Here is a 24,964-nt window from a genome sequence, read left to right as displayed (position 1 = left end):
AAATCACACAAAGTATTTTGGGTACAGCCTGTGCTTTAAATGCCCTTCAAAGGAACACAATATAAAGTACACATGAGGTGTGTTGCAAATGACATGTCTCCATTAGTACACTAACAAATAGTGCACTTACATGTTAGGACTTGTGTAGTGCAGGAATTTGTACAGGGTAATGTTGTCTTAAATTGCACACTACTGTTCTCCCTTTAGAGGAAATAACCTCAGCATGAGAACACATCACCCGCCAAAATATCTGCTGCTTTAATTATTTTGCCCAGAAATGAACGCGTTGTCATGCCCTCTGTTTAACAGACTCAATAAACACGCAAATGGCTGTAGCAGTAGTGAAAACGAAACCCTTTTGTTTTCAGGAACAGCTTCTTCAGATGTCCTAATTTGAAAACTTGTTACATCGGTGGCCCCGCCCCTTCCTCTACGCAGCCAAGATGGCGACCGTTTAGAGTGGAAAAAGTCCAGCGTTTCACACTTCTTTTTCGGACCGTTTTGAGTGCGTCGTCCTGCTCATTGTAATTCACTGCATGTTTCTGTACATGCACTCAAAAATAGTGTGTTTGTACACAAGTACACCTTTTAGAACACAACGAAGAATATTTTAGGGTCAATTTACAGAAGTTGTGAAAACATTTCTTTGTTAATGTGATTCCAGTTAAAAATGTAGCTGATGGTGTGAGGATTCCTGTCTGATCCTAGTGTGTTTCCCTCTATATTTTGTCCCCGATCACCTCTCCTCATGTGTGCTGTCATTTCCCTGTCTGTTTGTTATTGTATGCCACGTGCCTGTGTTTTGTTTTGTGTTCCTCCCAGTATCCTCCTCCGAGCTCCGCCCTCTGACTCACCGTTCTCTGTCAGCACAGCTGGGCCTCATGTCCCTAATCACCTCCAGCTGAATACAAATACCCCGGTCTCCCGTCTGCTGCTCGTCAGTCCGTTCGTTTACCTGCATGGTAGCAGAGTTTCCGGTTCTGACTCCCGCTTCGTTTCCCGCCTACCTGCCGTTCACCAGAACGAAGAAGATTACAGATCGTTCCTCGGAGACCATCTGCTGCAATCTTAGCAATCCCGTGTCGTGCTTCGAGCGTCACACAGTCGACCCTGCCTTTCCGTCCAGTTTCGAGCCGCGGGTATCACCTGTACGAAGAAACCTTCCAGTTCGTTCCTCGGAAATCGGCTGTTGAAGGTTTGGCCATCCCGTGTAGAGTCGCGGACGTCACACAGTCGATCCTGCCAATCTGCTGCACTGGTGGAGGACCTCGGGATTCCCCCAGCGAAGCCACGCCCCGCTACGTGCCTGCCTGCCTGTCCGTGATGAGGCCTGTTTCGGGCTCAGGAGGAGAGAAGTGAGGAGAGGAGACTAGTCTCCCCGCGGAACATTGGGCTCCGGCCCCATACGGACTTCAACATTGTTTATCTCTGCCTACTGTGTGTCTGGGTCCGTTAAAACACTGACGTATCATAACAGTTGGACTCAGATTAGTTCAGCCTCAGTGTTAATTAATGTCAGGAGATTGATGGTAATTTATCCCATTGAAGTCATAACATGCACATCAATTTTCTTGCTGTCTTACAATGTGATGACGCATTCATGTATGTCATCATATTTCCCGCTATTGCTCCCTCCTCTCTCCTCCTCTGATTCACTCTTAAGTTGCAGACAGTCTTTTGTGTGCCTTCAAAAAAAAGTGTTTTTTTATTTCCCAGGGGCTGAATAGGCTTGAATTGTACATATGACCAGAGGTTATGAGGTATTAATATACATAGAAGAACACGTCGGGGGCGTAGTAGGAATTTTCCCCTCTGTCAGCACTGCGTAGGTAGCGCTCGCACGCGGCGTGCTAATATGTGTGAATTCATTTCCCCGAACGCAAGAGGGAAACTTCAAAGGCAGGGACGAGAACTTAGCCTGGTGGATTTGAAAGGGATGAGTCTTTAATCTGGTTAAACTTTGCTTGCTCTGTATATTTTCTCACTGCCTCTTTGTCCACTGTAACGCCCCTCCCACCTCGTGTTTTTCTTCTTCTTCTTCTTACTCTGGTGAATCTGCCTCTCGAGCTACACTTTCCCTTCAAAAGTGAAAGAACTGATGACTTAATGTTTTAGCGAGTACAGCAGCGTGAACCAATCTCAGGACTTGCATGTGCTTGTTTGGGGATTATATTTCTTTAAGCCTGTCTTCTTCCTGCACACCGAACCCCCCACCGCCCTCCTCCGCTGCCGTCGCACTCCATCGCCGCTATAAACGGGAGGATGTATTCAATGTGTCACAGCATCTTTACGCATTACATTTGCTCTGCGGCGTGACATCATTCCAGGTCTTGCCTTAGCGAGCCTTCGGGGCGCTCAGGCCCATGTGACAGCACCTGAAATATGCATATGTTTCTAAAGCGCTGCAGGGTGCCATTTGATGGTGAGTTGGAATGCTAGTGGTGGCGGGCCAGAGTGCTCAAGACTTATTCTCTGAATATTTGATGGTCTTAATGAGCAGGAAAACTACAGGACTAAGCACTTTGTTGGTTCACTCGAGTCACGGTGTGTGAGAAATAATGGACGGGAGGAAAGGATGAAATATTGAAAACCGTGTGATTGCTCAAGAGTAAGAAGAGGAAGGTTTGTCCAGTGTGATGCAGCCTGAGGTCCTAAAAAGTTAAAAGAAAAGGTCACGTTCTCTTAGTTGAGCGCATTAAAGGAAATGAAAGGACCATGTGCTGCTTCGACAGTGAGGAATGTATGATCAAAACCCCGATTGATGATCAGATTGTACATAATTGATGGATGCTTAAAGGATCCGTGGCTGCTTGAGGATGTCAAAAGGGTGTGAATGGATGGGTGGACAGATGGATGGATGGATGGATGGATGGATGGATGGATGGGCGCTGTGTGGATGAGGGATGGTGGTGGTTCACAGCTATTACTCAACAAGTTTAGAGTCCTTGGAGTTTCTGGTGGAGTAAGTGGCTTTCACATTTTCCACCACTACTGTACCTGTAATAACTTTGCACCCCTGGTGCCCTTGCAATAAAATGATGATAGATGACGGGGGGTGGGGCGGACCTGGCCTGTTTGTGTGGGTCTGAAGGGATGTGCCTTTTTTGTTTTTTCATCAGAGGCAGTATATATATGTGAAAGTTGCCTCAGACATTAACAAAACTTTCATTCATTCATCATACCAAGTAATACACAGACTAAAGTGTTTTCCCTTCCTGCTTTCATCTTTAAGACAAATGGGAGGCATTTCAGCAGAACCATCCTCATCCTCACACACAAATAGCAGTGAAGGAGACACAAGGATGCAGCTAAATGAATTAGGCTTATCTGCTCAGTCTTTGGTTATAATCAGTGCTTATTAGATACACATTGAATTGTAGCTTTTAGATGAAAAAAAAATAGCAAGATAATTGAGTGAATAATCTTGCCTCCGAGGAGTGACTTTTTGTGTGGCAATAAATATTTATATTTATATTTAGGATACAGCCCGGCTCGACTTTGGATGTGCTCTTTAATTGAAGGTGTGGATTGAGCGGACAGATTTCCCGCGGGTTGACTCATGTCAGCCGTCCCTTCCACTTGGCCGTGAAAAAGCCGCTTTGGCAGATATGGATTAGCGTCAGAGCATTGCAGCGCAGGTATTACACGTCTCTGTTGGCACTGCCAGCGCTGCCTCGCAACTGCTAATAACCTCTGTTGTCTGGTGTCCTCGCAGCGCCACTCGGTGAACTCCCGGGACGGCTGTTTTGTACCGACGGCAGCCTTAAAGCCCGGGCTTCCTGGCAGATCAGACATTGAGGAGGTAGAGGGGTGTATTTGGTGGAGGGAGGGAGGGCTGGAGAAGAGAGAGAAGAGATGGAGAGAGGTTGTCAAAACAGCTCCTCATTCCCCCCCTCAGTTGCTTCCTCTCCATCTCCTCTTCATCTTCCCCACCTTGCTGCCAAAACCCGGAAGGAGATCAAAGGAGGCCAACATGAAAGGCATCCCTGACACTCTTGTTTTTCAGTGCCCCGTCTCCCTGCTCCTCTCCGTTATAGATATGGAAATGCTGAAACCCAAACACAACTTGTACCTCGGTTGCAGAGAATGCCCGCCCGGCCTCATCCGACTTTCTCCCTGTCTTTTCGTCTGCTTCTTCTGCTTCTTCTCCTTTTCCTCCGCCTCATCTCACCCCTTCATCATCTTCCCTCACCATCCCCTGCTCTTGCCTCTCTCCAGCAGCCCTCAGGCTTCCAGGTAGATAGCGCTTGATTGGCAGCTGCTGTGACAGTCAGTGGAACCAGGCTGAGAGTGGATGAGTGTCAGCCTTGCTCCAGGGGCTTAAGGCAGCAGCAGTGTTGTAGCTCCCTGCTGGAGAGAGAGAGAGAGGCCCATGAAATAAGACTCAGTCACGTCTTCTCTTTTCCTCGCTTCTCTCAACTGAAGCAGGTAGGAGCTAAATAGGTTTTTCAAATCGCTCCAGAGTTTATCCCGAGACTGGAAACTTGAACATTTCTTCAACTCACATCCTGTAATGTGCTCTCCCTCTCTCGTTCCTCTTTTCCTCCCTTTGGTTTTGATATAAGTGTGTGTTTTATTGTAAGTTGTAGCATCGTGTTATTCAGGAGCTCTTTAAAATTTTCTTTCTCTGCCTCCCTCACTCCCTCCCTCCTATCTGTTCTGAATCCTCAGCCTCAGCTGTCACGCCACTTGACAATTAGCCATGCTGCTCCCGTCTGTGCATTGCTAAAAAACTTTTTCCTTCTTTTGAAAAACTTCTGAATACGACCCAACACCCGCTGTACAGCAGCCACGGGGGAAAGTGGGAGAATAAAAAAATGGAAACGTGAAATCGTCTCAGTTCTAAAGTGACTGTGACCAATTCCCAGATGGAGGGAAAACATTTTGTGATGGCTTTCGCTGCGTTGCCGCTTGAGCTCTGTCCCGTCAACAGCAAGAATTTCGTCAGTTTTCCCCCTGGCCCAGTGTACCCTCTTCTCCACGGCACAGACAGAGGACAGCATGGGGATGGAAAGAGCACAGAGAGAAGCAGGAAAGGGAGGATGCTTTATGGGGAACTTCTTAAAATGTGGCCACCCACATGCAGACATGCATTGATGATAACTGTGGAAGTCAAACAAAGGTTTCCAACTCCTTCATCCACCATTGTTTGTATGTTTTAGTCACCGCACACACAACTGGCTACAAGCAAAACTGATACTTTTTGAACCAATAATCCAGAACTTATAGATACACAAACTTGTCACGTCAATGTCAGTGTCACGTTTAACCTTGACAAATCGTGAAAAGTAAGGGGCTTTAGGTTTAGGCACCAAAAAGCATGTGGTTATGTTTAGGAAAAGTAAATGGTGTGGTTTAAATGTGACACAGTTGCAATTTAGTTCGGTTCAGGCACCAAAACTACTGGGTTAGGTTTAGAAATCAAGAATACTGGGTTAGGTTTAGACATCAAACCTATTTGGTTCAGTATCTCTTGACTTCTTATCATCTCTGAGGATTTGATTAGATGCACAAATTAGACAGAATGCAATTTCCATTTGAAACGGGTGAGATGCTGGGTTTGATTTTCAGGAGAGGCAGGGGTTGTCAGCTCTGATAAAACAGCTTGAGCTCCCATAAAAGGAATGTTTGTGCAAGTTTGGTTTTATAATCATACTTAATTTTATGAGGTGAAAAGCTTCAGGCCGCTGACTGTCTCACTTCAGGTACGAAAACTACTGTTTAAGAAAATATCATTTTTGGGCATCAAAGAAGTTATTTTACGTAAGTAACATTATGTGTGTGTCATTAAGTTACTTAATATACGGCATGTATTTTAAAATACATTATACTATGTAAGTGCTGTAAGTAACCTACTTACATAACTTAAAATAACTCCATGCTGACTTTTGTTTTTTCACTTTTGGACTTGAACAGTGGTCTACTTGTACTTTGTCACATGACTTCTTTCTTCTACCCAGTTTGTCACGGGGTGTGAGAACAGACTGGTCATATCTTTTATGTACTTTTCACACTTCGACGAGGCAAAACATGACACTGACACAGTATCCTCTAGTGGACTGAAGGGTGTAATACACTCTTTGGCATAATACAGGGCTGTATACGAATGAGCAGCCATGCTAAAACTTGATACGAAATGAGGACATTGCATCTGTATTTCTGATATGATTTCAAAGAGTTTCCAAAAGCTCTTTTGAATGAGCCTTTGCCTTCATTTTTGTTGGAAAAGTTTAGTGGGGATGAATAAAACTTAACTTGTAGTAAAAAGATCAATAACAGTCACAGCTACAAGCAAATGACGTTGTCAATTGCTTGGGAATCAGCCAATCCTTGCATTTCATGTTTGGCTTTACAAGTTGGATGACTAACGGTAGCTTGATGCTTCTTCCATAAAAAGCCCTCAGATTTCTTAACAGAGGGAACCTTTCATGTCTTTTGGGGTTCAGGGGACGAACGAGCACTTTGAAGAGCCCATAAATATTGAATGCAGGATAAACGCAGGCCCATTTGATTATGAAATGGAGGGTGTGTGAATGAGTTTAGCTGTACATGTCAGATACCACCAGAGTGCTCTGGAGTGTGTGGTGAATGGATGCAAGGAATGGCAAAGTGGACCTAATTAGAGGGATTTGGAATGTATTTAAAAATGAATTGCACTTCGCAGCGACATCAACAACAGTATTCAGCACTTCTCTAAATGGGCAGCTGGCAGGCAGAGGGCTTGTCAGGCTGCTAAATACTCCCAGCAACATATGAATGGGAGGCCTGATTACTTTGTCACTAATGATTCATTGGCTCGCACATACACTGGGGCAGTGTAAAAGCCTCTGGGGACAACCCTTCACTCTGGTCTGTGTTCACAGCCGCCTCTGGTTCTTCACGTCCTTCGCATCATTATCACGACAAAAACGTGAAAAAAAAAGTTAAAGCAGCATTTTATCTTTTAAACAGGCGCATCTCCAGTTCCTGAAATAATCGAACAAGTATAAAGCATGAAGCCACATTGATAAATATCTATCCTCATTTTTTCCTATTAACTGTGTTTATGGTTTAACACAAAGCAAAGTATCTTTTAATTCCTTCACACATGTGAGTTTACACATTTACCAATAAGCAAACCTGCAGGATGTTCCCTCCTCAAACAGCCTGATTGCTAACACTGAGGCCGTCTTATTTTGTAGCTGCAGATCTCGTTCCTTGCTGATTGCCTCTCTGGTACACTGAGCAAATTTGTGATAAACCCTTACAACCTGAAGATTGTAATTTCAAGATCGGAGTCGAACGTGATTAGAGTGAAATGGGTGAAGCCTTCACTGATCGAGTATGTCTCAGAGATGGCGTAGGATGTGAGGAAATATCTGAGAGAAAAAGACGAAAAAAAAGCAGTCTGCTTTAATTGCGTAAAGCCAGTGTGAGGGATGTCGCTGTGAATTACGGCAACAGTAAACCACACGGGCATACTCACAGAGAGGCATAAATTCAGACGCAGACACACAAACACACACACACTTAAGTATCATCCTCTGCATGTGAATTAAATCATAAAGAAGAGCAGGGGCTTCTAAACTTGTTTATATGCAGATTTCTCCTGCATTGGGTGATGAAAAACAGCAAATACACTTGTGCTATTTTTACCCTCAGACAAATATAATGTGAGATACACGAAAGCTGTTTGCTCCCAACAGCGACTAATGCTTTTTTTGTTGTTGCTCTCTCTGCATTCACCGCTTTCCATTACATAGATTTACAGGTCGCACAAAGGCATGAAAAGGAACTCATTTCAAGTGCGTAAAATACATACCATTGTTCCATATAACTCGGTGTGCATCCTTCTGCTGCTGCATGATTGCTCAGTCTGGTTGGAATAAGAGGTTAATCTTCTTGTGAGAGGTTTAGTAACAGGTTGTGTTTGCAATGAAAACCATTTGGCACAACACCTCCACTCAGTTGGTACAGTGTTTCAGGGGTCTCTCTCTCTCTCTTCTCTTTGTGTGTGTCTGTCAGTTAGGAGCCTGAAGAAAAGTCTTAGCTCAGATGTCGTCCTTTGGCATTGACTGAAAAAAGGAGTCTAGCGTTTCTTTTGCACTATAATCCAGAGTGTGTCTCTCGCTCTTGCTCTCCTGTTAAGTGGGCAAGTTTGGCTGCAGCGATGAGCAATGTGTGTTAGACGCTGATAATTAAAGGATGCTACAGGGACTTCTCCCTAACTGGCCTGGGAAACATGGCATCATGTCACCTTTGTTGGAGTGGAGCAGCTGCCCACCGCGGGAGGCAAACCTGGCAACCCGAAGCACCTCCGCGCTACATTGCTGCAGATGTTGCAAGATTAGACTGTAGAGAGTTTGTGTGGATGCGTGTCACTACAATACTTACGTCATGTTTGGGATCGATACTTCGTGCATATCAGTGCAGGACTGCAGATAACCTGAGCGTAAACTTACAAAACACGCACATACATTTTTAAATGTTTAACTTTTGCTCCTTTTACACGAGTAAATCTCAGCGTCAGTGAGCTACAGCATTCCCCATACATTAGCTGAGCTACAGCATTCCCCATACATTAGCTCCTCTCACTGTGCATTGGCGTGTCTGTGTGTATTCGACAAGCTAGCGTCTATCAATAGCCTGCATGTGAGGCATTTAGGAAACATCAGTGAACTGTAGCGACTACCGCTGGCCTGCTGTGTTTACACATAGTTTGCACGTGAGGTGTAAATGGACGATCTGTAAAGTGTAGCTACAGAAAAGAAAAAAAACGTTGTTGCATGATTTGTACTGTAATGAATGATGTTTGCTCCTTGTTAAAATGTTTTTTCTAAAATTAATATAAAAATAGTAAAAAGTATATTATATTGTGTACTGTTTCACATATGCATGTATGAACACACACACGTGTCCACTCATAAAACATACAGTATGCAACACCACATGAACTGCATATGTAGAAACGTACGACATTTTTTTCTCTCTTAAACATCCCAAACACACACACACTAACACAAACACTTGTTTACCATCTGTCTCTCCAGCTGATCGCGGTGTATGAAGAGCAGGATCCGCACAATGGAGGTGACGGTACCAGTGCCAGCTCCACAGGTACGCAGAGTCCAGAAGCTTTCTCCGGTGAGATGAGCTCAGCATCGGCCTTCCAGCCCTACCAAGTGAACAGCGAGATCGAGGTCACTCCGTCTGCTCTGCGATCCAGTGAGTCCAATGACAAATGTTATCTTGAATTATATCATCACTAGTAGTTGGTGTAACAGTAAAAGAAAGGTAATATGATGGTTATATTTATACATGTTGAAAGGTAGACTGAAGAAAAATCTCCATAAATGCACCGTTCCACTGCAGCTTCTGTATAAATTGCTGCTCAAAATCGAACAAAAATATGAAAAACTCCAATTAAACAAGCTTTTTTTGTGAAAAAAAATAACTTACAACTCGCTTTACTGAAATATTGGGGAGCTTGAAGTGGATTTTCTACCTTCTAGCTACAACAATCAACATTGTTGAGAGCTACAGTATGAAATAGAAAAAGCAGTCCTCTAATGCAAAGAAAGGAAAAATAAGCATCAGCGTGAGCAGTACCTCATGGCCCATGCTGTACATTTTATAAGAAGGAGCAGCAAATCTATGCCACCAGCAGGAATTGAGAAAGCATGGCTTTAAAGGTCACAGACACGAAGCTAAAAGTTACTGTGGAAGCTAAGTATAACCAAAAGTGTGAATGCAAACCACACTGTGGGCCGGTGCTTTTATTAAACTACATGTGTTTATTTTCTGGTTTGAAGTTCAGATAAGTTAAATTGCAGCCAGAAATCGCACCTCAGCCATCATAATGTCGGATAAAAGACAAAGTGATTACGGATTGAGCAAACATATCCAGCGTTTGAGGCCTTTGTTGACTGGTTGGTTTGTAACGGGACAGTGTGATCCAAAATGCTAAAAAGTTAACGTTTTAATACTCTCTCCTCCAACCAGCCGGCCACAGTCTGCTTTATTTGACATGCTTCAGGTGTATTGTATTGTGTGGAGCTGAGTGTCTGTCACTGCGTGCCCGGGGACTGCGCTCACTTAGACAGACAGGTGGAAACCGAGACAACGGAAGGAATTGAGACACAGCGCGATACTCAGTCATGCATGAGCAAAAGCACACATGGCAGAGCAAGGTGGACACGCACACGTTCACACACGGCACACACAAGTCAGTGGCTGGGATGTTACTTATGTGCACATATTCACGTCCAATGAAGTGGAACCAGGGAGTTGATGCAGAGCTGTCTTAAACTTCAAAGGACATCTGAGACATTCAGAGCCAAAACTCACACACAGGCATGGACCGACACACTCCTGCACATGAATGGGCGGTTAAAATAACTCTCCTGCCTCGACATAAGAACTCATCACGACCTGATCAACTGTGGAGATTTATGGAAATTGTTCTCGAGAACGGCGGCAATCTGAAAGTCCACCAGTGCCGTGGTGTGAAAAGCAGGTGTGTTTGATCCTGTCTGACTTGCTGTCAACTTGCTTCAAACAAACCAACATTTGAAATGTGCACCTGCTTTCTGCGAGACATGCTGGTGTTTCTTTTTGTATCCCCCCACACCTTATTCAGTACTGATTTATCATTTCTAAAACACATGTGGCTACAAGATGAACAAAAAAGCTCTCCACTGGACAAGCCAGACTTGAGGCTGTGTTGGAACCTGCTGCCTTGAACAATGCGACGACTTAAATTTTGCCCCTTTCCAAAAACCCTATCTCTTCCTTTTGTCTGTGTCTACATCAGATCCATTAGGTCACTGTATTCAATTCAGTTTAATTGGATTTAAATAGTGCCAAATCACAACATAAATCATGTCAGGGCACTTAGGATAGACCTTACAATATTGCATCAGAGCCACATGCACAATCAACTGGTTTGTGTTTAAAATGCAGCAATACAGTTTTGGTAGAACCATTGCGCTGCCAGTACAGCTGGATTGATTTAAATAGGGGCATATTATGAAGAAAACACTTTCTCCAGATGCGGCTTTAGTGATAGCTGTCCCAAACCAGTTTATGTGCAGTAAAATCCTCAGACAGTCTGTCCATCTTGAGGTGAAGCACCGCTGAGTAATGCACAGACATCATATAAGTTTGCTTTTACTACTTGTCGTTGAAGAACTCTGAGATATAGCTAAACACTTTACATGATTTGTTTAAAATCTCAGAAGCCAACTAAAACAAAACAAAACCATCACTTTGTCACATCACAGCTACATTTATTTAATTTGTCCAATATGCATTAATCAACCATTTATACAAGAATAAACAGTTTACTTTACAGTACGTGATTGCTGTGGATTGTTGATGGGTATGAGGATTGTTGTGTATTGACAGTAGTTACATATTTAAAAAAAACTTACATATACAGTAATTTAACAATGGAACAAGCAAGGTATCCGTTAATGGTAATGTTAACTGTCGTGTGTTTATGGTGAATTGTGATGAGTGCAGTTGTTGATATCCTCCTGCTGCCCTCCAATACTGTGAATGTGACTTCTATAGTAAAGACATTCCATTTGATTTTATTTATATAGCGCCAAATCACAACACAAGTTATTTCACGGCACTAACATAAACAGAACCATACCACAATATAGAAAGGAACCCAAGAAATCAACAATTCCCAAATGAGTGATAGCCGTGAGGAAAAACTCGAAGAAACCTCAAACGGAGCCCGAGCTCAGAGGTGGGCGGCCGTCTGCCTCAACTGGTTAGGGGAGAGGAAGAGAGAGAAGAAAACCGTAGAGATCCAACACAATAGACTGTCAGTACCAGAGACACCTGCAAGAGAAAGCACAAAACTAAGCGAGCCAGGAGAACTGCAAAGAGAGATGACACACCATAAATAATACTGATGAGAGAGAAGGCATGAAGTTAATGAGATGTTATGTTGGCATATAAATACTGTACATGGAGAGTGCAGGGAGAGAGAGTGGGAGGGAGGGCCCCCAGCAGCCTAGGCCTATAACACCACATACTGTAATAAAGGGATGGATCAGGGTCACCTGAGCCAGCTCGAGCTATAAGCTTCGTCAAATGGGAAAGTTTTTAGCCAATTCTTACAAGTAGAGAGGGTTTCTGCCTCCTGAACAGAAGCAGGAAGCTGGTTTCACAGGAGAAGGGTCTGAAAGCTGCAGACTCTTTCTGCCATTCTTCTTTTGGAAACTCTAAGAACATCAAGCAGGCCAGCAGTCTTGTGAAGTGCTTTATTAGTATAATATGGTAGTATAAAATCTTTGAGATACGATGGAGCTTAACCATTAAAAGCTTTTGAAGTTAGAAGAAGTTGCAATTTAATTCTTGATTTTATTGGTAGCCAATCAAGAGAAGCTAATATAGGAGAAACATTAGATAAGTGTGAAATCATAAAAAGTGTGTCGTGATCATTTTCTCTGCAAACAAAACAAATTGAATTCACTGAAAAATGGAATAATAAAGTATTTCAATTAAAAGTTAAAGAAATGTTTGACCTTCTCCCGATGTTCTAAATTTGTATGTCTTTGAATGATTTCATAGTATCAAGCGTGTCGCGCCACATTTATTTTCATTGTGATATCACACAATGAAGCTTCTGAAAGCTGTTCTCCACCCACACAAACACACTTTGAAGCCTTCCCTCTGCATCCCCTAAATTATACATCTTAGATTCCGGCGCAGCAGAAGAACTGATTGCTTCCTACACGCAGCACCTTCCATGGTGATGGGTCGACTTTATCTATAGCGGCGTTTTGGAGCTAATGACCGTGGAGATGATAGGCAGGGAAGAGGCAGTCAGGCAGGAGACAATGATATGTTTTGTTTTGTGCTCGTGTGATGAAGAGCAGTATTACCAACAAGATACAAATCAGATTGCATTGTTTACAGGATGTGTTTGTTCTTTGTAGATTATATGTAATACACGTCGACTCGTCCCTGTTTGCACTCTTAAAGTACCTGAAATAAATGGTCAGCCAGATGAACAAAACAGGGGAGGGTCCCTCCAGAGGTACAGATGAGCAAATTACTGGCAGTAATATTGCATATCAGACATCAAAGTGCAGCAGCGCCGCCCTTGGCAGCTGTGCTCTGAGGCAGAGAATTATGGCTCTTTAAAATCATCATCTTTCAGAGCCATATTGATTGTTTTTTTTCCTCCTACAACTCCCAAAGTCCCAAACTCTACCTCCAGTTTTTTTGCCCGTCCTCCATCCCTCCCTCGCCACCGCCTGGGGAGCCCATTTTAGATTTCAAGCTAACACGTACCACGCAGGTCAAACTGCTAATAATTGGATTGGAGATGAGATGTAAATTACAATAATGAATGTAATTTTCCCGTAATTATACGGACGCCGGAGCTGCTGCTGCTTCGATTTGCACAAAATTGTAATCTTTGAGAAGTAAGAGAAAATGTCTGAAACTTTAAATTAACGCTGGATCTTAATGGTGCACATTTCAAAACTGAATATTATGTTCTCTGTTGCTCAAAGAGTATTTCTCTTTCACTTTATATCACTGATAGTCAGGTTGCAGGTTGTTCAAGTTTTCTACCATATGTTTTAACTGTTTCTTGGCAGTCTCTTCAGACATGGTGCAACAGGTTAGCAGCTTTTTAATGTGTATTTGAGGCTGAAATTAATGAAAGTATACTATGAGATAGCAGCAATGCCAGGTGGCAAAGTGATGGCTTTAATTCCCCGCCTCTACAAATTGCAGCCAAAGAGGGAAAGCTCTCTGTAGTCATCTGCCGTTTTACAAAAAACGGTGTGTAGTCGGGGTTACATTTCAGGTGTCTGCCAAATAGTTATTTTTCCCTCTAAACTTCTCACTGTGTTACATTTCAAGAAATGTTCAAATGAACCGATAACTCAACAAAAGTCAAAGATTGGAGAAAAAAACGGAAAACAGATTTGTAAATTCGTACTTTTTAATTTTCTCCTTTCTTAAACATTTAACGACCTCTCAGACGTTTCTGCTGTCCCTGGATATAAAACTGGATATAATAGAACACCTGTATACGACACGATTCAGTGTGCGACAGCCTCCTTATCGACGCTAATAAATCACAATAGCAATAATGTTAAAACATTAAAAGCAAGAACAGCAGTGTTAAATATAAAATATATTGTGCAATAAGCTCACGTGTACAAATCAGCGTCGGAATCTAATCAAAGTATTCTAGTCCATGTACTCTGAGGTAGTTGTTAGAGCAGCTGTAAACAAGTGAAGTCATGGACTGATACTGACTAGCCCCATTAGTAACATGCTGCTTACACCCTGATGCATCAGTACTAATAACCTAATGATGACATATAATATATCAGTGGGAACAAACAGGACTTTTTTGTGAATACTTTAACTATATTTTGCTGGTGATACTTCCTTGCTTTCACTTAAGTAGGATTTTTAATGCCAAACTTTTACTTGTAATGGAGTATTTTTTTACTTCACTGTATTAATACTCGAGTTTAAAAAATCTATCCTTCCATTACCACTCTTAATATTTCTGCAGCTCAGAGGACACTCTGAAGGATCAGTGTGAATTACCTTCTTCACACACTTACACACACTTTGTCTTCCTTCAACTTGACTTTCATAGATTATTACTTTTCCTTGATTATCGGTTATGTAGCAATTGTTCAGGATACACAATCAGGAAATGGGAGAAGCTCAAGTGCTGTTGGCAGAGGTTAAAACTAGCCTGACATTGATGTGAAGTAGCTTTAAAACACTAACGGAAGATCACAGTGATTGCAGTGATACTTCCATCATTGACCCCCCGATGAGAAGTTATTTGTGCACAGATCAAAGTAAAACATCTACGGATAACTTGTGATTCTTCCATTTACACTGTGACCACTTTAAAACTTTCCACCCCAGCCAAGTGGAGCTGGCAAGGTGATGACGAACTGTCCATTCCTCCCCTGACCTGCTCTGATGAATCTCTTGAATCTCTGCCCCCCTTGGTCCTTGAAGCTCTGTGGCTGCAGGGACACCATTAGAGAGATTGCCCGTGGGGTGTGTGTGTGTGTGGTGGGGGGGGGGGGGGGGGGGGGGGGGGGGTTGTGACACCTTCAAAGAGGAGGGCCTTCGTCTAATCAATTTGGCTTAGTGGTCTGCCACCGAGGAGGCTCCCTGCCACCAGCCAAGGCCGTATAAAAGTCACCGCAGAGGAGGAGATTCACAGTGACACACAACATTAGGGCAAGTAGTCCCCTAGAATACCTCAGCAAACGTTTGAAATACACAAATCTGCTCAATTAAGGCATAACTTCACTGAGACTGTCAAGATGTTTTCTTAAAGCATTTTTTTTTTACTTTTCAAGATTGCCATCTCAAGTTCAAGGCTTAATAAGTGGACTGCCCCTCCATCGTGGGCCCTCCCAGTGGGTTTGGCAGTGATTGCCCATTATAGATAAACCAGCAGGTTTAGGTTTGGCACCACATGCAGCTCGGTCTGATAGCAGGAACTGGTACTTATCTTCCTCATCTTCCCCCCTCCACCCTCTCTCTCTCACTCTCTGTAACTCTCTCTGGTCCAGAACCATGTCTTCAATCTCTCACTTCAGTGGTGAACAAGTGATGCAGGAGGATCTTGGGGGTTTGTTATCGAAATAATCACAGTTAATAACAGTGGCATCAGCTGATTGGTCCTGTCTGATGGTTTCCCCAGCTCATCTCATTTCTCTCTGCCTCCTCCCTCTTCTGTAAAGCTCATTGAATCTTTCTTTGAATTTTTTTTTTTTTTTAATTGATTCACAGTTTGAGCTTTAATGTACATGGGACAGTTTAGAGACTAAACTATTAAATAGTTAGGAATGATGACATTTTTAGTTATTTCGGGAGGATTTCACCTTTATTGACGATGTAAGGCGAGATACAGGCTGGAAAAGAAAAGCAGAGAAATGGGGCTATGACCATAGACTGTATATAAAAGTTGACATAGCTCTGTAAAATGAGGCTGATGCGTAAGAGCCTTAAACTGCAATACCACCGGGTGCCATTAGAGGTTGACTCCAAAAAGCCTCCGGCTCCATAAACTGCCATTCAACTTCTCTCATAAAATAATTCCATCATTAATTATAAAATAAGCTTCAAAAAGACCAATTTTTTTTTTTTTTTTGGGTGGGGCACGTGATTGACAGTTCTGTGGTGTAGTCAGGTTAAGGCTATCGGTGGGCGGGACATACTATCTTCGGGTTTCCAATCAGATCGAGTCAGATCCAACGCTCGCTAACCCCCAGCTCTTCCAAATATGGTCACGTTCACAAACCAGTGGGTGACGTCAATGTTGGTTGCACCCTTGGATATGACATGCCACAAAGGTCTGGTCAGCCAGTATTCAAATCATGGATCTTAAAGTTGGCATTACTAGGCTACATTATGCCCTTGCTACTGGTAACTTAAACATATTCTTAGCTTGAGTGTATTCTCACCAATGGTCTTGACCTTATCTAGTCTGTGCCTGGCTGAATGCGGCACTCCTGAGTAAAAGCTTGCTATTTGTTTACCTAAAGTTCTGGGCCCATAAAAGATGTCTACTAAACAGAACATAAGTCTACATGTTACTTCAACACCACAAACTGAAAGTATTCAACTGTTCTAACAAACTAGACACCATTGGGATCATATACTGGCCATTTAGAGACAACAAGCGGTCACACACAAACACCATACTACCAACTGAACTACAACTAACAGGACTAATCCTGGAATGGCAGACTTACTTCAATATTATCCAAAACAAATTATATTAAAAACTAATACATTCTAAAGAAACCAACAAAATATCTGAACTAAGAAATACATCCCATGAACCCCAGTGCCTCCTAAATCACATCATGAATGAGTAGCTGTCAACCTGGAGTTGGTAAAGGCCAGAGTGTGTGGTTACTGAAATGAGGTGAGAACAGTTGAATGGGTAATTGAGGAACTGGTGCTGCACAAAAGAGGCAGGAAGCTATTAAAGTGAGGTTAGATTGGCCTAATTAGACTTAAAAACTGGCAACGAGAGACAATAACGGTACATAGCAGCAGAATGAATAACTGGAATGACTGTCAGTTCACTGGTGGTAATGGTAAAAGCTGGAATGAGGAGATCAGTTAGATGTAAAACTGACAACCTGCTGTCCACAATAGAATTAGCAGAAAGTGTCTGAATGAGTGGCTTTCCAGGAGGATGTTGCACTGCATGAAAGAAGTGCAATTTGGATAAAACCAGTGTGGTGCCAACCATTGAGAGCTTGTTCTTTTATAATTATATTGGTGGAGAGTAAGAAAATAGTGAATAGGTAATCTTTTATTCAAGGAAACCTGTTGTAAAAGGTGCATGTAGTAAAAACCTGGCATCCCAGTGGCAGTAATGTGATTAGATGAGGACTACAAGTTGGTAAATAGCAACACAATTAGCAGTTAATTACTAATACCTCTCCTCACCGCTTCACCTCTGTAAAGATGGTTTCTATTAAAACAAAACTGTAGCACTTAATTATTGTCAGAAGTCCCTCCTCCATTTCTCAGAGAATGGAACCGTTAAGGAAAAGGCCAGAAGTTTTCTCTCTGGAGACCTTGAAATTTCATTTTGTTTCTTTTCCTCTTTTATATATGGCCCCTGGAAGAAGTGATGAAACAGCCTTTTTTTAAGAGTCTCTGTTTCTCTCTCATCCTCTGCGGTGCCACAACGTGATCCATCATCATGACATTTGTCATGACAGGCTTATCCTCTCAGCTAACATTGAACAAGAACTGATCATTTATTTAGCTTTGTTTCAACGCAACATTAAAACAACCAGAGTTATTTGTCACAGTTTCTCCAGTGATTCATCCTCTTGTGTTTTAGGTGGCTACGGAAGCAGATTACTGTTGTTCCAATTGAATCCGTTCTTGCCAGAGTAGTAATAAAGACAACAGAATAAACTTGAAGACATGCAGTGTTTCCCACACATAGACTTTACTTGGGTGGGCCGCTGAGGTATATTTGGTGACCCATTTCAGCATTTTTAGTATATTTGTTTTTTAGTCTGTCCAAGAGAGCGACGTTATCGAGGCGATCAATTAATGAGTGGCCGTCTGTCTTCATAGGGTCCAGCCATGTACTAGCTTCTGACCGAGACGTGTTTCTTTCAGGAGGGGCAAGGGGTTCCTAATTGAAGGACAAAACCTGGATTTCAACTCAAGTAAATCTTTTATTTAAAACTTTTCAAACTAGTTTGGCAACATATGAGCTGAGTGCACTGCAGTAGGCATGCAGGGAACATTGGTGTAATTGTAGATACAGAAATTAACCTGGGTGCCCCCCCCCCCACCTGCTAAATCGCACGAGTCCCTGTTTACACGCCAGTGCCACACAGTGCCTTTCACCACCACCAGTTAATTCCCAACCTATGAGAAACACTGACCACTGTAACAAGAGTCACTGTTTAAGATCTGAGACCACTAACAAAGACTAACACTAACACTAACTACATTGACAAAGAAGTGTTTCGTAGATCTATGAAGGGCAACAATGACACAAACACGTATAGTTGCATGCAAAAATTTGGGAACCGCTCTCTACATCACAGCTCTCTTTGTTGATTTTTAAAGTAAAACGAAATAAATACAACCTTTGTAGCTAAAAAATGTTCTTTCTTCAAATGTTAATGCAATGGAGCGACACTGCAGTTCAGGCAGACACAGAGTCGGTCGCCAGCTTCTCTTCTGTCCCATCGTTTACAAATCCAGTCTGTCCATCCAGATTCTTCTGCTTTATAACCGCCTGCTCTGTGCTCACCGCATCGCTGCGCAACGGCCTGCTACAGAATCAATGCTAATCCCCCCAGCCTCCTCCTGCATTAGCCCCCATCCCCCCCCCCCCAAAAAAAAAAAAAAAAAAATGTTTTCGTTGCTTGTCTTGTTCATTCAAATGCTGTTAATCTGGAGGTTGTGATCTCACTAACTGTCTGCGTCATGCTTGCTCAGATTGTTCCAGAGCATCACTTGAGCAGAGTCAAACACAATGTATGTCTTTTTGTAAAAAAAAACAACCGAAAAAAAAACGGTGTCCTCCTGCCTCAACTCTTAATTTCATGAACTTAATTATTTTTAATTAAACAGCACTTGGCAAATTTTAAGCACCATTTAATTCAGTGTTCGGTAACCCCACTGCAGCTATGAGGCTTTCTTGTATTCAGGAATTTTCAAATCACAACATATAGTATTCACCAAGGGCTCCCAAACTTTTGCAATCTAAATGCGTATATGTCTGTGTCATCGTCGCCCTTCATAGACCTACTCAACTCTTCTTCACCACTGACCCAGAGCCACTTCAGCTGCACATAACACCTCTCAAAGTAGCTTCAGTGTTGAGGACACTCAGCAGAGAGGATGCTGGGATAGCAAGCTCATCATTAGCAAGCCCAAATCACTTTGAAGCCCATTGGTCCATGTGAGATCGTGAACTGCCTTTCTCTACCTGCGTCAGTGGAGAGGCTATTAGTTATGTCAACTCTTCATCAAATACTCATACTTGCAGAGGCAGAGTGAGAGAGGAGGAGTGCCCAGGGTGGGTCTTTAAACTGCTGAGGAGGGGGGCGTTGTGTTCGTAGGCAATAGAATATTAGTCATAAAAACACTCATACTGACATAATATCATCCCGAGCTTATTATAGCTAATTATTGCAACTGCCGGCATTGCTAAATGGTGAAGACAGTGTTTTGGTAATGAAGTCTGAAGTGTTTGGAGTGGTAAAAGTCTCCACTCAGCACTGCTGGGAACCCGCTACCAGTACTCTTCCAATTATTACTTCTGCCAGGATCCCAATAAAGCCATAGCTCGACAGCGGAATCATGTGGAGATGTGTGCATGTGTGAGAGTGTACAAGTGTGTGAGTTTGTTGACTGCTTTATTACTTCCTGAGCCGGGCTCAGAGCGGTCCTGCGGGTCACGAGTGTCACACTTACAGCAACAGAGGAGCAGCGAGGTCTTCATCGGTAAACAAAGTCATTTACACATTCTGACATTCAGATGGAGACTCGGACAATGACAGGCTGTAACCCCGAGACAGATCACAGGAAGCGAGCCAGAGTTTGTTTGACTCTGGTGTCATCTCAGTACCAAAGACACTCAGCAGAGGGACATTTAGCAGAATTATGTGTCTGTCTGTTGCTCTCTGAAAAATACCGTCTCTGTCCACTTCAGACTTCCCACGGGACTCTTAACATACAGTTTGTTTATCTGCTGTGTTGACATCGACATATTTATGTAGTGCTGAGATAAATCTCGCTCATAGTGGCATCACTCTGACTGATTTCATGATGAGATCATTTCCGGAGACAGGAGTTGACCGAGCTGACTGAGACAATGAAAGAGTCGGTGTTCATGATTTCTTTTTCCAAGTTTGTCACCACTGAAAATATCACAAATTGCTTTTGTTGCCAAGTTCCAAACAGAGCCTTCCAATTTAAAATGTAAGCAACAACTTAATAGACTAAATCAGAGCCCGAGGTCTTCAGTCGTCATCCTTTGAGTCAGTAATTAAAACAGATTTACTCTGTTTCTTAAATGCTGAGCTTAAAAAAGTTTCTAATTTACTGCAGCCCCATGAATTTCCTTTGCATATTAAACTAAAAGAGAAAATTATTACACTGGCCTCACTTTTCCTTCTCTGTTTTTCTTCTTGCTTTTTTGTCTCCCTCTTTCTGAGCAAGGACAACATCTAACAATAATCTCACTTAAGTTTTCATCAGAAACACATTTTCTAAAGCAAAATCGTTCAATTTCCAAAACAGCTAAACAAAACATGGAGTGCATTACTGCACATCCTCCAGTCGTATCGGTGGTAAACTTGCAACGTATTTCTTTTATCAAAACTAAAGTGTGGATCATTTAAATAAAGAAGGGAAACAAAAGAAAACAAAAACTGTTGAGGCTTCATCAAAGAACACACTGCAAATCTCCTGATGATTATAATGATGGTACTTCAGAATAATTAGCATAATTACTTGAGCTATATTTTCCATTCATATTCAAAATAGTTCAAAGATTTGATTAACTATAAATGCGGAATAAAGCTAAAGCAAAAATTGCATTAGTTGTAAATCCGTCTTTATGTCTGGAAGTGTCTCTCTCATTAGTCAGTGAGAATCGCTGTGGTTGATTTACATTGTGTATGGCAAGTCAAAAGAGGGTCACAGTTGGCCAAGGGCAATACCTCCTGCTCGTGCATGATAAGTCCACAAAGGGATATGGGGTGTTTAGCATCTCTTTGTCTCCAGGCTGTTCATCCCAGTGGACCAGCACGCGACTCCTCAGTTCCTCCACCCTCCTCATTAGTCTTTTTGTAGGAGCCTCCCACCCCTCTCCTGCTCCTGCACCGATGTCTTTCATTGTCATCCACGTGGAGTTCACCAGTGAAATTTGTCTGCTTCAAAGCACATATGAGGGAAGGGCTCCAATGTATGTGCAGGCAAATGCTGGCAGCCACATGTGCTTGGAAACATGGATGTTTACACACACTGAATGCAGACAGACAGGTTTTTATTGATATACGCTAATGCTAATGTAGACTCCTCATCTGAAAAGTAAAGCCATTGCAGAAGTACCATAAAATGGTATACCACCGAAACCCACTAGGGACTGGCTCTAAAAGACTTCTGCCTCCATAGACTGTCATTCAAAAAGTGTTAACTCCTGATATGAAATACAAAGTCAGTGCATTTTTTTCAGAAGTCATTATGGTGTCATGAAGTACATTCACTCTTTCTGATCAGCGTTCTGGTGGTTCTTCCGTGATTAATGCGATATTGAGCCTCAAAAAGGGGTATGTTTAGTTTGATTGACATGCTTGAGGTGCAGTCAGGTTGCTGGACCATAGACTGTTTATAAAAGTAGACGTAGCTTCTGGGTCTGAAAATGAAGCCCATGTGGAAGTGCCTTAAACTGCAATACCACCGAGTGGCGATAGATGTTTGCTCCAAAAAGCCTCCGGCTCCGTAAACTACAATTCAACTTGTCTCATGAAATACGAACTCGTTATTTTGGTCTTGCTAGGCAAAGTCATTCCTTCTTATGCGCAGGTAATGGGTCTATTATAACAAGTAATATATACTCCTATTCAGTTGTAAAACACTTCTTCTAAAATGATTCAAGGAAAACTCACTTTGTTCGTTTTTAAGGATAGATGTGTCAATGTCAAATAATTTGTCAAACATAAAGAACATTAAACTTACTTCAGGAAATAGGGCAAGTTCATTTACACTGCCAACAGCTGGAATGATCTCCCCATGTGGCTGTGCCAGATAAAATAAGAATACAGAGTTTTTGCTGGGTACTCCAACACACAGAAATGCTTGGTAAATAATACTCAATGCAGTAAAACCCACAGAGTTAGGAAGTAAAGTAGGAGAATGAAAGTGTGTAAAGTGTTCATGAATAATGATGAAACTGATTTTAGCTTGCTTATAGGACAGAGAAGCATCTCCTCGGCCACAGCTACAGAACAGTAAATCTGTCATTCCCTTCCTCTCCCTCCTCCTGCTTTTCATCAGATCCACAATCCGCCCCAAAGCGCACTGGAAATCCCAGAACAGTCTCCTGCCACATTCCCCTCTACCCTCCAACATGATCACTTTCAGAGTACTTACTTTGGCTCGTAATCACTGCTTTGATCAAAGCAAAACATTTGTGCACACTATTTTCATGAAATGGTTTCATTTGAAGCCATTTGAACATTAAGGTCAAATTAATTTGACGATGTGCAGCAACTACTCTGCGGGCTTCCCGTGCTACCAATGCAACTCTTTAGAAACCTCATGTTGGTGTATTAAACTGAAGTTTCGGCTCTGGCATGTTTGCATGTGAGGAAAAAGCTGCTTCTTCTCTTTGTCATTGATTTGAACTGGGAATTATTTAATATGTCTTGAGATTTGCTTTACAGAAAACATCAGAAACACATGAATGAAGCCAACAGTCATATCTTGTGAGAAGCCTGTCTTGAAATTTCTCTGATTAACTGCAGATTTTTGTTTTCATCATAGCATCACATTCTTGATTGATTTCCATAAGAAACGGCTCTTTTCCATTTGCGTTCCTCTGCATATACTTGTCAGCGCAGGAAAACACCCTGGAGATACTTTTTAGTGCCTTTTTCGAAGCAGAGCAGATGCAGGTTGACGTGAGGGATTGGATTTCCTGCCCACTTCCGAAAGCCTGCTGGTCTGAATTGTCTCTGTCATATGAGATTTATTCAAGTAGCAGAGATCAAACCCATAAATAGCTGAGTCATAGTGCCAGCTGAGGCCTGGGATCAATGTAAGGGGGGTATCGCTCAGTGGTAGAACGTTTGACTGCAGATCAAGAGTTCCCTAGTTCAAATCTGGGTGTCCCCTCTTCTAGGTGCTACCCTCATTTAGGGGCTGGTGATGACAGGACCCGCACCTTCACATGGGGCCTCAGTTAAGTTGCCCTTTCAGCTAGCTTCCTCCATCCTCCAGAGTCCATGTTTCTACTCAGAACCATGCCTATCTTCTTTCTTGAAAATGAGGTCAACCTTAAGAAATGGGAAAAGCACTCCATAAGTCCTTATTTTAAAGAGATTTGTCGATAAAAAGAGTATCCTTAGAGGTACGATTTAAAAGTTTGTTGTTAATCTGTTACATTATAAACTGTTGGACTAAAGTTGGTTACAGGGCTTGATCTCTAATTGCGTTTCACAATGATACAAGCAAGAATTGTCAGTTCTGCTAGCAGACTTCTAGTTTTTACGAAGCGAGGCTGTTGAACTCAGGCAGGGGGTATAGCTCAGTGGTAGAGCATTTGACTGCAGATCAAGAGGTCCCCAGTTCAAATCTGGGTGCCCCCTCTTCACTGGCATGGTGCTCAAAGTGATATCACCTCTTTTAGACATTTTGTTCTTATGTTTGTCTTGCACCTTCCTGAATAGTCAATTTTCTTTCTTAAATCCATGCCCAACTGAGATCAGTGCTTTAAGAAATGGGATATCAACACCTCAACCTTTTTTTAAAGAATTGTCTTTAAAAACAGTGTCTGGTCAGGAACATTTTAAAACTTTGTTGTTAATTTGTTACATTATACAGTGTTGGACTAAAGTTAGTGACAGGACTTCATCTCTAAACTGCTTTTACAATGATAAGTTCTGTTCATTTATTTTCACTGCTTCATTGAATTAAGTTGATATAAAACTAATTTACAAGGCAAGTAGCAGTCAACCCACAGCTAGCTGACTTTTATTTTGTGCATAGTAAGGCACCCAACATATTGTCAGGGGGTATAGCTCAGTGGTAGAGCATTTGACTGCAGATCAAGAGGTCCCCAGTTCAATTCTGGGTGCCCCTTGTTCAATGGGTAAGTGGGTGATGCACACATTACATCATTTAGTAGCTGACTATTAAATCCTTACTTATCTTCTCCTTTACAACTGAGATCGGAGCTTTAAGATTAACAAACACATTATGAGTGAAAAGTCTATTGTCAGGAAAATGTTGTAAATTTTTTTACATTATGAAGTATGGTAATAAAGTTTGTTGACACGGCACAATCTCCAATTGGGTTTTACAACGATGCAAGCAACAATTATTTCAGTTTTATTTAGTTATTTACTCTGTACCTAATTCAAATTAAGTCTATATTAAACGAATCAGGAGGGAAAGTGGTGAACCCACAGCTAGCTGACTAATTTTTACGTAGTCAGGCTTTGACATTTTGTCAGGGGGTATAGCTCAGTGGTAGAGCATTTGACTGCAGATCAAGAGGTCCTCAGTTCAATTCTGGGTGCCCCCTCATCATTGGTATGGGGATGACAGTGATGTCACTTCATTTAGACAATTTGTTCTTACGTTTGTCTTGCACCTTGCTGAATAGTCAATGTTTCTTCTTAAATCCATGCCCAACTGAGATCAGTTCTTTAAGAAATGGGATATCAAGACTTTGTTTTTAAAG

The 24,964-nt window shown here is 42.2% G+C and overlaps 1 protein-coding gene and 4 non-coding genes across 5 annotated transcripts in view; all 5 read left to right on the top strand.

Moving 5' to 3' along the window:
* The window catches only part of LOC138199320 (partitioning defective 3 homolog), a 362,202-nt gene that overhangs the window by 105,532 nt on the left and 231,706 nt on the right, over positions 1 to 24,964 (top strand). The window contains exon 3 of the mRNA XM_069151329.1: positions 9,030 to 9,204. Within this exon, the coding sequence (XP_069007430.1) occupies positions 9,030 to 9,204 (175 nt within the window). The remainder of the gene's footprint in view (positions 1 to 9,029; positions 9,205 to 24,964) is intronic.
* Positions 23,323 to 23,394, top strand: trnac-gca (transfer RNA cysteine (anticodon GCA)). Its single transcript has one exon. It is a non-coding gene; the product is annotated as a tRNA-Cys (tRNA).
* trnac-gca (transfer RNA cysteine (anticodon GCA)) lies at positions 23,796 to 23,867 on the top strand. The gene has a single exon. It is a non-coding gene; the product is annotated as a tRNA-Cys (tRNA).
* On the top strand, positions 24,290 to 24,361 carry trnac-gca (transfer RNA cysteine (anticodon GCA)). The gene has a single exon. It is a non-coding gene; the product is annotated as a tRNA-Cys (tRNA).
* On the top strand, positions 24,734 to 24,805 carry trnac-gca (transfer RNA cysteine (anticodon GCA)). The gene has a single exon. It is a non-coding gene; the product is annotated as a tRNA-Cys (tRNA).

Source organism: Embiotoca jacksoni, unplaced genomic scaffold, assembly GCF_022577435.1.
Source record: "Embiotoca jacksoni isolate LCO1_2020_lvr unplaced genomic scaffold, fEmbJac1.0.p SCAF_17, whole genome shotgun sequence".
Taxonomy (NCBI): domain Eukaryota; kingdom Metazoa; phylum Chordata; class Actinopteri; family Embiotocidae; genus Embiotoca; species Embiotoca jacksoni.
The sequence above is the reverse complement of the archived record's forward strand: the minus strand, read 5'-3'. Positions and strand labels throughout refer to the sequence as shown.